The 15,810-nt window shown below is 37.9% G+C and overlaps 1 protein-coding gene across 1 annotated transcript in view; it reads left to right on the top strand.

Moving 5' to 3' along the window:
* Window positions 1–15,810, top strand: part of sorl1 (sortilin-related receptor, L(DLR class) A repeats containing) — a 93,882-nt gene that overhangs the window by 8,353 nt on the left and 69,719 nt on the right. The window contains exons 2-5 of the mRNA XM_063906850.1: window positions 8,066–8,182; window positions 9,431–9,565; window positions 14,072–14,233; window positions 14,680–14,747. Coding sequence (XP_063762920.1) covers window positions 8,066–8,182; window positions 9,431–9,565; window positions 14,072–14,233; window positions 14,680–14,747 — 482 coding nt within the window. The remainder of the gene's footprint in view (window positions 1–8,065; window positions 8,183–9,430; window positions 9,566–14,071; window positions 14,234–14,679; window positions 14,748–15,810) is intronic.

Genomic DNA, 15,810 nt, shown 5'->3' on the forward strand with positions numbered 1-15,810 from the left:
GCTCTCGCATTTTGCACCATATCTACTTATACTAGTCAAGACCAGAGGCCTTTTATTGGGATCCAAGCACTAATAAGGAATGCAGCCAGTGTCTGTTGCATGTAATGGCTTGTTAGTGAAAGGGAAAGACTGACTCGCTTGTTAGGGACAAAGATAAGCGTGTAAACAGTTATTTAAAACAATGTGGTTTTTGATAAATTGTTTTAGTCATACTTTAGTTTTCAGATTTTTCATCTGCTATCTATTGGGTACAGCTACCATGGTAACAGGTATTGTTCTGGTATATTGGGAGGTTTAGTTGAGGAGAATCCTAAACATCATCCCGTGGTGATATTTCTGTAGTGAAAATGTCCTTTTTTAGAGAATATTTCAACAGTTGACTGGTTGCATATTTATTCTGGAACCTCTTCCTTCCTTCCTTCCAATATTAAAATAAAGTAGAGGCACATCAGCATGTTTCATTTGTTGCTATATAATTGTCAGCATGCTAATATTTTGTAGTTTGTCCTTGCTGTTTTGTTCCGGCCCATTTGTAATTTCTAATTTAATGAGTCAATAATTCTATTAACTCCAATAACTGGTACCATCAGATGAAATTACTGATACTGAAGACTTAGGCTATTACTGACATTATCTCTTGATGAATCGAGTCGGCACAGAAAGTTAAAATACACATTTGAAATGATTTTTAACCTAATTATTTTATACTTAATTGACAACAACAGACTCAAAGCCGACCAACACGCAGCCACCCATTATCATTTGATTTCCAAAAATAAAATTAGCTGCCAAAGCTGTCGTAAGACAATGCTATGTTCCTGCATTTATATTCCACTGAATGATTAGGCTATTTGTTAGACCAAAAATGTAAAATATGTAAGTTCTAATATGTTCACAGCCAATTTAATAGTGATGATTGGCAGGGGATCAGGGGTTTTACTACAAGCATCCACCCAAGCCTGAATAAAAGCTAATCCGCACTCATTCTTAGAACCCTTTTTTCCTCCTTCACACATACGCCCTAATGGACGCATTATAATACTGAATTTGAGATGCCTTTTTATTAAAGGGATGACGCTATTGGGCCAAAAACTACAATTCCCATTTTTTTGACATACTATACTGTCATTACATTGCATATTTGCGACATGCTATACCATATTGTTTTATCTGAAATTGTGTAGACTTATACAGAACGGCTAAGAGATATCGGTAAATTGTATATTTTACTCCAGGTAAGAGCACATAATAGCCCGTATTTCAGTCATTAAATTATCCATAACCCCAGAACTGGTTCCTGTTGGTGGCCTTGTGTAGTTTAGCAAGCAATGTGTCGAAATAAGAATAATCTGTGGAATAAAAAACAATATCTGTTTGTTCTGCATCAATTTTGATCCTTTTGTTGACTGTTATAAGATTGAAGAGTTTAATGTAATCAGGTTATCTCTTCGAGGAGATCTTCCATTACTTTAAAACTTACTGATATGTAAAGTAAATACAATAAAGATGAAGCATTGGTTTAGAATATTGACACAAAAAATGTCTTTAATTTGACATGTTACAGAAAATCAAGATCTGAAGTCTAATTCCAGTACCAAGGAGTCTGTCCCCAATTTCTTTCCCCAAATGCATACATTTTCATTGTCTTATTTCTTAACAGATATGATACATACAATATGCTTAAAGTAACTTGTTTTCACCCAATATTTCTGAATTATATTTAGCAGTTGTGGGATATTCCAGTGCAGATACACCTCACTCCGCTCGTACTACAGAGAGAGTGGGGAACTGTGAAGGTGGCAATAACCACACTGTTCTGGTCTGTCGGCTATCAAGGTCTGACCAAGGCGTCGTGAAAAGAGGAAAATCTTTCCCCCCTCTGAGTCTGCACTCTCAGACTTGTTACTTGGGTTTACTGAATCCCGTCAGGTATGAAGGCTTTGCACGAGATAGCTTCTGGTGAGAGGGAATGCATTATGCATGTGAGGGAGACAGACAGAAACTGTGGCAGTAGAAGCCTTGTCGGCTGTCTGCGATGTGCCCAACTCACCACACCCTCCTCCTCGAAACCCCCGCTAACTTCCCAAGTGACCACAAAGCTGTCGCAGAGATTGATGGACGGGAGCAGATGAGGAACACTTCTCCGCCTCTTATAGAGCCACCTCTGGACTCCCCGCCATGTTGCAGTGCAGTGTGAGGGGAACAACAAACGGCACAGGCTATAGGAATCCTACATGGCTAATATTGACTCCTATTGGTCTGAAGCTGTTCATTATTTTCAGACAACTTTCACATAGCAGCTTTATCAGAGTCCTCAATTGATATGCATCGATGGGAGGTGTCTCCCTTTAGCTGTTGCTAGGCAGCTTCTTTACCTTGTTAAAATAGTAAAGTAATGCTGCAAAAACTCCTGACCTTGCTAAGACTTACCACCCTATATCTAGCCGTACGTTTTAACTGAACTTGTTTTTGTGATTAATGTACAAACGATAGCTGTTGATGAAGTTTGTGTAAACAAATCTTATTCTTATTTCAGGAATTCTTATTAAGTCTAATTATCTCACTGCACTGGCAGAATATCCCACTAATTTCAAATCATATTTTTGTTCTTGTTTTAAGATGGAATTTTTTTTGCAGTGTCACACATGTTGCAAAAGATAGCATTGCTATGTTTTGAGGAAATTGGTCAATGAATGATAAAACAGAACAGTTCTCTATAACAGAGATAATCAGCTCTAATTTGCAAAACGATTTTCAGTTTTTTTATTTATTTCAAACCTCTATTTTATATTTTGTGGTCATTTAAAAAAAAAAAATAGAACCATTCATGTAGGACCTTCACATGAACAAGATATTCAGAGGAAACCATAAATGCCTTTCACATAAGGTGCTTTTATTTTCCTGATACCACTATACAATAAGACTAGCCTTATAAAGGGTTTACGAATAGTTTGTAATTCATTTATTAATTAGGTTGTGAACACTTTATAAATCATTAATAAGCTTTTATAAGAGAAAAGATAAACAAAACATCAAGATGGATGGGGGGAGGATCAACTCAGTGAACAGCAGATACCGAGGATGCTGGCTGATGAAGAAGAGGAAGTAAGCTATCAGCCAATGTAAGGCTTAGTCATCTTGCCAAATAGTGAGCCTGTGTTGATGTATGAAAACTATGTTAAAACTGGTTCATAAATGGTTCCTAATGCTTAATGAAGTGTTTACAACCTAATTAACAACCTAATTATAACCCCTTTATGAATCCTTTATAAAGGTAGTCTAATTGTAAAGTGGTACCATTTCCCATATATTGATAGCTTATCTGAGTTCAAATTCGACCTAATGCTACTTTTTCCACTGCTTTTGTTTCACATTATAATGGTTAACCTTGCAAACCGAAGAAGGACTTTTATTCTGAGGCAGGAAAAGAAATAAAGAAATGTTTTTGTTACAGAGGTAAGCACTGACAGCTTGGCTGTCATTTCAAACAACAAGAGGTGGTGCATTCTCTCAGTTCAGTTTGGTTCTTTGTAAACAGATATGCAGGATGCCACATGTGTGAGAGATTAACTGTGATGGTTCATTTTGATCCTAAAGCTGCATTCACATGGTTTGCTAACTGCCATGTTGTGCGCAGTCTTGTGGTGAAAACGGGGAGTTTTGTTTTGCTGCTTTGGTTACCTCACATGCTAGCTTGCACTGCTTCATACAGCTGTCCTCTGATTGGTTGCTCGTTGAAAGGTCAGCGGTAACAAAGACAAAGTCTTAAGTTTTTTACTTTGAGTGCAGCACTCTGGGATAATTCGGAGTAATGCACACTGAGGGTAGCGCTTCTACGTGGCAATGTCAGCACAGAGACGTTTTACCGCTTGTCACTCCGTGGATGTGGTGCTATCAGGACTAACATCTTAATGTTTGTTACTTTTAGAGTAAAAATGATAATCTTTACTGAAGAAATCTTAAAACAAGATTTTCCCCTAGAGATAAACTCAACTGGTGGTAAACACTGTAGCTGTAAATGACGTTTTTGCGCAGTGCATTTTGCATTTAAAGTTTAAATGCACCACAAATATGTTGTGAACTGCTGGTCTCTGGGTTAGAATCTAAGCAAAATGGCTGCTGTTGGTTTATGTGCAACCTTCTGGGCATCCAGATATAAAAAAAACCCTGGTGTTGCATTGTGTGTTTATGTGAGGAAGGTGACGAAAAAGTCAGTTTAGCCTGAAGGAGAGCTACAGTGAGAATTTAGCAATAAGCCAAACCACAAAGTCTGCTCTCTGCAGTACTATTAGCAGTTTATGGAGCTTGTAACAAAGAGGCTGTGTTGCATAACAAGATAAAAGGGAGATTTTATGGGATCGAATGCACCTCATGATGAGATAGCTCTTGTTTAGTGGCATTGCATTCATTTTGAAGTGCTACCTGTGAACAGGACGGTGATCATCTTTGAATTGGTTGGAATTTGCTGCAACCAGGGGAAATTGTTTGTATCGTCACTCGCCATCACGCTGTAGATTCAGCTGTGTCAGTCTGCGGAGCCGCTGGCACCCTTTTAGACTGCGCAAACCGCATCCAATGAGGCCTAAAATGCTAAGATTTACTGCTGCAACACCTCAGCCTGAAAGACAGTCCTGGCTTTTACTGAGGCGGCCCTGAGGGAGGCAGGCTGAGGAAGATGGAGAGGAGGAGGAGGAGGAGGAGGAGGAGGCTGATGACTAAAGAAAGAGCTAGAAAAGAAAGTTGTGTATCACTGTGGCTTAGAGTAGACAAAGTAACATGAGGAAAGATATTGAATTTGTGTCTCTCTGGCAACCTACAGTTTACTCCTGCAGATTGCAGAGGGTTATCATAATTTTCTGATGTTTTAAACTTTTCAAGGGTTTATTTATGATTATGAAATGTTATATTAAAGGACTTCCCAATACTTGTGACCAAAACACAATAGAGTGGTGCAGGAATGAGTCCTAAAACCCGGAAATGAGTTAGCGCCTTACCACTTTCAGTTCACTCTTCTCGAAGTCATCTTTTTCGAATGTCTTTTTGGATAGATGCCTGAAATATGGTTTGTGGATAACACAAGCTTAAGAGATACGAAATAAAATCTGTCATTAATGAATTACCCAACTCCAAGGCTTCCATGTGTCATTAAAACAGCTGTTGCTAACAAGCGACTGAATAAACTGCTAAAGGCTATCTTGACGACACTAGTTCTGTCTTTTGCTTAGCGTTGGCCACCAAGCCCCCAGGAAGTGTGCCGTATGTTGAGGAAAGCATTGTAGTGACCAAACGGTGGCACGACCTTTTCTGTCAGTCCATGTCGTCATTGGGTCCCAAAATACGTTTTTTCCCGTTTGCAAATGCAATTGTATATTTTACACAGCTGAGAAATGATATATTTTGCCAATAAACCTAATGAGCAATGGGGGTTGAATAATTTCGATTGCAATTGTTCATCCATGATGGTGACGCACAGCCATTTGACCATAGTTTGTTTATAACATAACCATAGCATTTTACTTGTGCCGATCGCAATTACGCTTCGACAATAATAAAGTGGTATAAATTTGCGGAGAACATCATGTTGAAAAAAATGAAAGTCTCATAACTTTCACTATTTTTTTGTCAAGGGAGCCCTGGCGATGCTAACTTTCAGGTCGACCTACAAAGATACGTCATTGCTGCACCATTCTATATGTCTTGTTGCTGCTTTATAGATTTGTTTAGCCTCTGTGTGGTGATATTAGTGTCTCTGACTTTTCTTTTCAATGCTTTTCTCATGAGATTATTGTTGAATGGGTGAAAAATAGTGGAGCCAACCTTGATGTTAGCAAAACACAAGCCCAGCAATGCATGCCCCACTGCCAGCAGCCGTTTAAATGTTTCAGGAGGAATATTTTATTAAACTCCAGTTCCTCTTTGCTATCAAAATGCCAACGTTTAAACAGCACTGTCATCCATTTGCTTGTTGTGATAATCGAAAACAGGATTCAGGACCGGGTCTAGGGTTGCGTTTGATCCCGACTGACAGGGGTAGCAAAGATATTTGTTGTTTACTCCACAGTGCGAGTCAGTTGGAAAGTGCAGAAAAAGCCTTTGAAGCAAAAAAAGAGCCCTTTCAGAAGCTTGTTTCCTCCCAGATTCATCAATAAAAGATAAGGAGAGGAAAGCAGCAAGGAGATGATATGATGAGGCGGAGAAAATAAAAAAGATGAAATAGCCTATTTCTTTTTATTGATCTATGGGCCCGATGGGAGGTGCTCTTAGTTAGGAATTAGTATTTGTTATAGCAAGAGAATGTCTCCACCTTTTACATTAACATAAACATGCTGTACATTCAAATAACAACAAACTGATGGAGCTTGATGAGTGAAGAAAAGATTGTCTGTGTAATTGTTCTTATTATCAGCTAATCATATAAGAAATTGATTCTACTAACAACTATACTATCAGTAGCTCATTCTTCTGTGCTATAAAGCTCCTTTGTTCACCAACATGTATTAAAACGGGGAAAGCATTGAGGCTGAGCAGTGAAGCCAATGCAGAAATACTAAGAACTGCATTTCATCGAATGGAATGGCAACCGTAAGATGGCTCCTAAAGCAATTTCCCCATAGACCCCCATGTTAAAATGCAAAACTTTACAGCAGAAATATACATGTTCACAGCCTGTTAAAAACAATTGTTTTAGTTTCTATAGCCAATGTATATCTATGTACAACTCTAGATAGTTGTTTTTCTTATACAGTATAACCTAACCATTTTATTTATATAGGTTGCTAGCTGTTAGCTGTCTTTCACTCAATTCCACAGACGATGCCCATTTTTGGATTAGCTAAGAATTAGACGCTTGGAGCCCCCCACTTTTAGCAAGGGAGACCTCACAAAGACAAGGTCTTAGTATCTATGTGCAGAACAAGCTGAACAATTATTATGAAGTATTAATACGTTTCCTGTATGTAGAGTATATAGAAACATGTAGAAATATTTTCATTCCTTTTTAGTCGTGTTTCTTTCCACCTAACAAATATAATTCCAATTTACACTTTTCTTTTATATGTTTTAGTTTTCTCCTACTGCTGAGTAAATGTGGCTCTTTATGTGCTAAATGGTGTTAGGATGATAGTATACTGTGGATTTATTAGAGAGATTTTTCCAATCACTCGACTTCAATTTGTTGGACGATATATTTCAATAAACAACGTTATAGTCATTTTAAGACAATACTGTAAACACATAAACGGTATGTATATTTCTAACTTAATTGCATAATTAATGAAAATGGAATATTAAAAAAAACATTGAGATATCCTTCATAAGTACACCATAAAATAAAACCTATCAACCAAAACGATGAATAAAATGGATTCTTGGGTCTGTTAACAAAAATGTGTAATGTCACTCTCTGCCAAAGTCCAGTCATAGTAGAGAAAACCAGGCAGTCTATTCTGGCATCATGTTGGCTAAAATTGGTATGTAAACAAACACAAATGTAACCACAATGGGAAATATCAAGATCAGATAACAACATTAAGGCTTCAAGTAACCCCTTTTTGTATGACGTCACACATTTAACAATTTATTACAATTAAATGATGAACTACCGTTATTAGATTACATTTGTTTTTTGACAATATTCAAGCTGTACAGCGTTGGGGTGCCTCAGGACTTGTGCGTATTGTGCCTTAATACCTTAATGAGTTCTCATAAAGCCTTAACAACGGATTCAGCTGCTGTTGATCTTTATCTATGACAATGTAGCAGTGCGACATTTGGGTCGTTAAAGAAAAAACAGTGCGTGTTTAGTTTCAGAAAGGAAAAAAGGTCTAAATTGTTACGGATTGCCAAGCTTCACTTTACTGTGATTCAAACCACATGTTTAGCTGACGATGTCTACATTTATTCTTGTGACAAGAAATATTTCTTAAAGGCATCTTTCTTCCCAGGTGCGAAACAAATGTACAAATATTAACAATTCGGCAAAACCACAGATTGCATAAATCTAAAGAGAGTTTCTCAATCTGCTTGCTTTTTCCTTGAGGTACATTAACCTGTTTTTGTCCTGCAGGCCAACCTGAATGACTCCCATAACCAGATGGTGGTCCACTGGGCTGGAGAGAAGAGCAATGTGATCGTGGCTTTGGCTCGAGACAGCGCAGGAGCCACTGGGCCCAAAACCAGCTCTGTGAGTACACCTGAACACAGCCCAGCCTGAAAACTAAAACCAGCACATCCATAACCCCAACCCTAACCCCCCTTATCTGCTGAATGTTTGTCGTTAATTTCCTCCTAAACATCCGCAACAGAAGGTGTGTGTTCACACTTGTGTAAATGTTTATCATGTTCCAGTAATGTTATTATAGCTGAGCCAAAGATTAAGTGCTCCGTCTGCTACTAGTACACGCACACAACACACACAAAGCATTTCTCTTCTTTATCTGTTTCTGTTTTACCTTCCCTGCTTGGCCTCTCATCAGCTTTCAGAACTTTCCTCCAAAATAAAAAGTTAAGAGACCCAAACTCTCTTAAATGTTTTGTTTATGAGGGGTTTTAAGACCAACATAACTTGAGGCAGTTATCATGCATAATAAAAGGTCTATATTTTCATCAAAGTTTCTAGAAATCTCAGAATTTAGCAACATGATGTTAGAGATTCATCTGAAATTCCCAAAAACTGTTTTCTCCAGCTGTAGGATTTGTGCATCTGATAACTACCAATCTAGCTGAAGTAAAATACTAAATTTACCAACGACTTGACTCACAATATCGATTACGTTTTATTTTTTGACCTAAAAACGATTGTATTGCCCCCGCTAATGGAAAAGTACTAGGTTCCAGTGTACCAACTGTGGCAACAGCAACGTAACTTTAACTGTCCAAGAAAATGCGAACAGACTGTTCACATTTTCTTTTCCAATAACCAGTCTTAACAGTATGAGCCCATACAGTGTTCCCGTTAGTGTTTACTTCCTGTCTTTCTCCTTGTGTTGATTTCTCTGATGTCCAGCGCTCTGTCTTTTAACCTCTTGTGGTCCTTTTCTTTTCTTTAATAGGAAAAGATAAGCCATCATGAATCCAAAGTTTCTTGGTCTTCACAAATATGTATTTTTATTTTATTATTTTATTAATTTCATTTCTGTGCATTGGTATTACTGCACATGGTCCCTTGATCCTCCTTAGCAACGGTCATGTTATCCTTAGCTGCATCAATGGTCAAGTATTAACAACCTTGGAAATGTTTAAATTGACCAGTCTGAATTGAGTATTCACTAAGCCGTATAATACATTTGTTATGAAATATGCCCTTGCATTTGAACATTTTACAAATTGTGATGTAAACGCCCTTATCAATGTTCTCAAATCAAGAGTTTTGTTTTGTACAGGTATCACAATGCAGTCATTGATTACTCCCTCTTCTCTCTTTTGTCTTCAGGTCTATGTGTCCTATGACTACGGGACCACCTTCACACTTGTTTCAGACAAATTCCAGCTTCCTGCGATCAAGGCCAAGGACGGCAGCAAGCAGGTCATCTCCCAGTTCTACCACAGCCCTGCAGACAACAGGAGGGTAAGTAATTGGGGCTGGGTCAAAAGAAATGCATACATTCTTAAATGTCATGAGTTCCCACTTGGGTTATTGGTAAGTGTTCTGTCAAAGACATACATTTTCAGTTTGTTAATGATAAGAGGAGATAAACCTTTATTTATCCATATAGGGAAATTCAGGTGTCATAGGAGCAACAGGAATAGGAGCAATACAAAGAAGAAGAGACAATACAATCCGAAAAATAAAATGAAAGTAACAGTACAGATAAAAATAACAACAATAGTAATAGGTAAAAGAACGAGCAGTTGGATTTGCATACTTACAGATTTTTCAGTGATGGATACCGTTGTACTCCAGGGTACTGTTCATGCCTAATGAGTGTAACTATTAATATACCTCCTCTGCAGTCCCTTTCTCAACACAAACACATGATGTACTAAATTCAGAGGTTTATGGAGTTGTTTAGGCTCCTTTGAACGTACACTTTAGTTTTTGCAATTGCAGTTTGCACTATTTATTTGAACTCCTATATAGTTCCAGACATTCAAGGTTGATTGAGGCTATCTGAAATACACAAGATTGTTTGACATGCTCTGCACCAAGTCGGAAGACCACACTTGAAAGCATGGCTTAAAGCCAGCTGCAATAAAGAGGGGCGAGACAGAACAATTGTTCACTTGGGGAGCATGACTTTTGGTCGATCTTTCATTAAAGGCATTTATGGTTTGACAGTCGAAGACGCACTTTGCTTGAAGCCCACTGATGCCTTAGGCAAGATCGGAGAACTGGGGAATATTAAACAAATATAATATTTACTTAAAGAGCACAAATTATCTGATTTTCAGGTTCGTATTAGTATTTGATGTTTACATTCTTTAATGCTCAAAAGCTATTGATTTTTCTCATACTGCCTGTGCTGCAGCACCTCGCTAGACATTAACAGCACGAGTGTTAAACAGTGATTTCATTATGTTACGGAAGTAAACAAAGGAACCCAATGGAGGCGTTTAAGGCAATGGAGGTATCAAAGAGAAGCAAAGGTAACTTTTGTTGTTTGTAAAGTATTCATTCATAATTACCCACTGAATGGTCCACATTGTTCAAATGCAGTCCTTCACCTCAAAAGTGATTTAAGCTTACCCTAAAGCAAAGCTGTGCAAATTTTGAGTTGAGCTTTTTAAAATAGGAGTAGTTTATGCAAACGATCCTAATTCAAACCCCCTACACGCTGACAGGACAATGAAGGAAAGCCAAACATTGTCATATGCGCATACCACCCACAATGACTCAGAATCAGGTTTATTGCCAAGTAGGTTTACAGATAATGCATACATAAACACTGTAAGAGGAAATACGTTTTATGAAAAGAGGCAAATATCGAACAGTTCTAAAAAAAAATGTTTTTAACTATCTATACTAACACAAAATATAAATATACAAAAGAATAGTTAAATATGACAATTTCAGCTGGCGGGTTCACAGTATTAACACGAACAACATACGTTCACATGATATACATAAATATAGTAACAATGATAAGGTGGCCTGAAGCCTTTCATTGTTCTTCATCAGCAATTAATAATCATTCCAATTCTATATCGTTATGAGCTACAGGCTGTTTATCTTTCGGCAATTAGCTGCTGTGTGCCCGAATAGCAGGGAACAAAACACAAAAGTGAAATCTCTGTGTTTGGATAATACACATGGTACCACAGGCGTGACATTTGTCTGGGGTAGGCGGGTTCACTACGAGATGGAGTTCAGCAAAGGAGGGGGTAGTGGAGAAGAGGAAGTAAACAGATGAAGCGATGGTGCTGTACAAATATAGGTTACGCAGAAAGAAAAAAGAGCAGGATCCCCACTGGGTCTGTGGTTAATCTCAGAAAGCACCAGGAGTCCAAAAATCTACTTTACAAAGCTTCACCATGTTTGATGGCAGAAACAATACTTTAAGGTTCACTTCTAAATCAAACTGCTTACATATTTTCTCCCTGATGTGTCCAAAGTTTTCCATGCATGAGTAAATAGAAACCAAAAGTATGCAGATTTCATCAGTTCAAAGATTGCTTCTACAACACCGATACTTGTTTTGACGCCAGCTGTTCTTTCTATCAGTAAAGTGTGTCAGAAGCTGACCTGAAATGCACCTGATCACACAAAAGTTTAGAAACTAAACTCTCTCTGGACATTTATCTCATCCATATTGTCAGTAACTTTGTCAGTGTACGTCAAAATGACTATTTAACCTATAATTACTTGAATAACCAAATCTTGAAGACTTGACTGGTCCAAGTGATTTTGACCTAACATGATTCAATAGTATGCTATTGGATTGGTTATTAGTTGCAACATAATGTGAAACATTAGGTAATACACTCATTTAACTTCTTTCCAAGAGCTACATGAGAAGATCCATAAAATGTACATTTCTTTGTGGCAGTGGAGGAAGGAAGTTATTAGCCTAGCTTAGCATCAAAGCTACAACTAAGTGGAAAAGCCTCCCTGATGCTTTTCAAAGTGATAAGTATTTATACAAACCTTTCTCATAAACACATTGTTAAACCAACACAAAAGTAAAACAAAAATGCGGGACTTTAGGTTAGTTTTTTTCATTTCCATTTATATTCAGTTTAAACAACAAGATGTGTGAGCTATACTGGTAGTTAAGTTCTGCTAAGCTAAGCTAGCTCCAGCTCCATACTCATGAACAAACATGACAGATGTAGCAAGCAATATAGCTTATTTCCTTAATTGTTTACTATTTTTTTGTAGGGCTGTATTGATATGGGTGAGTCAAGATTAATTCCAAGACCCTGCTGCTTGGATCAAAGCTAACATTGGTAGTACTCAAAGAATAACTCTAGTATCTTCTCAATGCAAATCAATTGGTTCAAGCAATGTATTCTATGACAGTTAAATTGCATGTTAAAAACATGCAATTGCAATTTCTTTCTGCATTAGAAAATGAACCAATCCCCAATAGAATTATTACTTTTAGTATATTTAAAATATAAATGTAGATTTAGTCACACCCTAGCTTAACATAGTCCTGATAATAAATCTTCTTAACCGAGGAAAGTGAATGTTTTTTTTAACTGCTCCTGGATTCATTTGCCTATTTGTTAATCAGTATACTGCGCTTCTGTGAACACTTGAACGACCTCTGTTCCAGGTGGGACTGAATTAGCAAAGCTCACTCTACATTAGTGATCTGGCACCTCAGCTTTCCACCGCAACACTGCACTCAGACATCGATGGAGCACCTGAGAAACACTTAAGCACACTTTTGCTTCAGTAACTTGTGTTTTTCTGCACTCAATGGAGTTTAATGGAGCAGTCGTACACTTTGACAGAGATTTTCACATACACCAAGCAGGAATCACTAGTGTAAATGCTCAAGACGGATTTGAACATTTACTTACTACTTCTCTGGATCTGTATATTGTATTTTTTTAAGCACAAATCCGGTATTCATTCTACATGTATAAGGATTATAAGAGACACACTACCAATTTCACACACATAGTTTGGCTTACTTGTCATGGTTACTTCTATTCAGGCTGTAAAAATAACTATGATGATGTCATCAGGGTGGGAGACAACACATTCATAACCGAAAGCTTAATGTTGGCATTTCAAAGACACAGGTGTTAACCAGACAGGGAATGTCTAACAAAAACATGCTTTTGAGTTGAATTATGGGAAATTTAGATCCAATGTTTTTGCAGTTTATACTCTTATGGGCACTGAAACTCAGGATATCAGAATGTTATGCAATAACAATATTTGTGAGTTTCCCAGCATTCAAATTTAAACTGAATAGCAAGGTCTATTAGCTTCTTTTTTTAAAGAACGAAAACATTCTGTGAGTGTTTTATTGAATAATGTCTGAATGACTAGCTTGAAAAAAAAAAATGTCCTAAAGGATATATTCGTTTTAAGGTAGCAGTGTGCTGTTCCCTGCCTACACATAATTGAGTGGCATTGAGAATACAGTGACAGCACATCAAAGCGAGCTGAGAATAATAGGATTAGCACACTACCATTACATAATCAAACTTTGTAAGTAACATGGCTGGAGAATATGTGCTGATTGGGGTTATAAATCTTACAGTATCTCTTAAGTCACAATTCGATTTAAAATTGTATCTGGATTCAGCTTATAAGGGTGCTTATTTCAGGATCTACTATAGTCAGCTATAAAGACAGTGTGGCTAAATTATGGCATGAAAAGTGAAATTAATGGAGTAAAATGTGTTATGGTTAGTTCAGTAGTATTTTTGAAAAAGGCGTATCAACTGATTTGACTTGGTGTGTTGGAATTCTGTAGCATTTTTAAAATTGCATTTTTTGACGATGTGAATCAGTTAAGTTTTGAAGAAGACAAGAGTCTTGTTTCTAACAGATATGGGTTTCCCCCCACTCTTTGTTATTTATAAGCCTCTACACATTTCTGAACCAAATTAGCTCAGGTATAATGTTTGATGTCTTGTTGTGAGTTAAAGTGTGTATTCTCTTCTTCTTCAGTACCTTTTTGTGGACTCTACCAACAACTATCTGTGGAAGACCTTTGACTTCTGTACGAGCGTGCAGGGCTTCTCTCTGCCCTTCAAACCCACAGACCTGCTTCTCCACAGCAGATCCTCCAGCCTGGTGCTCGGCTACGACAGCTCCCACCCAAACAAACAGGTACCGACCCCACCCACAATTCAGTATAAAACCAAATTCATGAGAACACTTTTAAAGGTGTGAAAGGTGCGTTGTCTTCTTCATTTTATTCACTTCTCTTCGATAGACTTCTCCCCCAGCTTCTGTACCATCAGATGTTATTATTTTATGATAAAGCCAAAATCTTAGATGAGAAACATTACATTTTAAAATGCAAATATTCCCTACTTGTATAATTATGCAGTTACCAAGAGAAGAAAGCTTTGACTGCGTAGATTTTTCCACGGAAGCTTTTTTTTTTGGCTTTCCTTGATTCAAGCACAATAGCAGCAGAGGGGCTCTACAGTGTTCTGCTTGTAACATTTTCAAGAGCCAAAGTGAAAGAATGAGCATGACCTACATTTTTACAGTACACCATCCCCCTCTCCTCCCCACCTTTCCTCTCCTCCTCTCTCTCCCCCCTGTAGCTGTGGAAATCGGACGACTTTGGGGAGACATGGGTGTTGATCCAAGAACACGTGAAGACCTACTTTTGGTAAGACAACTGCTGTCTGCCTGAATGTTATAGATGTCCTGAACCCTGGGCTGTATAGAGGAAAAATTAAATGCACTCTTCCAGAAAATTCCAATTTATACATAAGCCTAATTTTGTGTGATAAACACTGTGATTATTTATTAAGTTACGGCTGCCTGGTCACTTCACAAAGATTTGTCTTAGCCGCTTAATGTTTGGAGCATAAGGAGTTTCACTGTTAAAAAAAATCAGCAACTCATCACCCAATTGATTATGGTCGTTAGGGATTGACCTCAAGTGGTTGAAATGTGGATAGGAGGATGGGTCATCTTGCAAGAGTTTTTAAGATATTTTTGGAGCCAGGGAGTTACTTTATTAGAGATAGAGTAGTATAACAGGGGGAGAGTGAGTGCATGACATGTCCGGAAATTAGCTGCCAAGTAAGCAAGCCAAGTACGTACCGCATATGATGATCCTAGATTTGTGAAAAAACTGTCAAAAATTCTTGGGAGGGGCCGCCAGATAGCTCAGTGTCTGGAGTTGGCGGCCCCTCGCAAGAGTCTTTGACAGTTGTTTTGCATATTAAGGATCATTATTATCTAGCCGCAACCTCCTAATAATGTCAAAAACTCTGCCAGATTAGCAGTGATTCATTATCTTTTCAAAAAACAGATAAAGGCCAACCCATTCCGAGACTGCATTTCTTCCAACCTCGAAAATACATTGATTGATTTGCTTTCTGTTTCATTGAGGTTAAAACTTTTTATAATATACTGTCAGAAAAGTGTTGGTCATATTTACCAACTGTGTTTATCTTCTGGGAAGGGAAATAATTGGGTTTCTTGTCTGAGTTGGTCAACAGGCCGAGACCTTAAAGCTATCGTGGTTCATGTTTACTTTCACTTGTCGTGTGTGTGTGTGTGTGTGTGTGTGTGTGTGTGTGTGTGTGTGTGTGTGTGTGTGTGTGTGTGTGTGTGTGTGTGTGTGTGTGTGTGTGTGTGTGTGTGTGTGTGTGTGTGTGTGTGTGTGTGTGTGTGTGTGTGTGTGTGTGTGTGTGTGTGTGTGTGTGTGTGTTAGGGCGAGC

This window comes from Eleginops maclovinus, chromosome 18 (genome assembly GCF_036324505.1).
Source record: "Eleginops maclovinus isolate JMC-PN-2008 ecotype Puerto Natales chromosome 18, JC_Emac_rtc_rv5, whole genome shotgun sequence".
In the NCBI taxonomy this organism is placed as follows: Eukaryota; Metazoa; Chordata; class Actinopteri; order Perciformes; family Eleginopidae; genus Eleginops; species Eleginops maclovinus.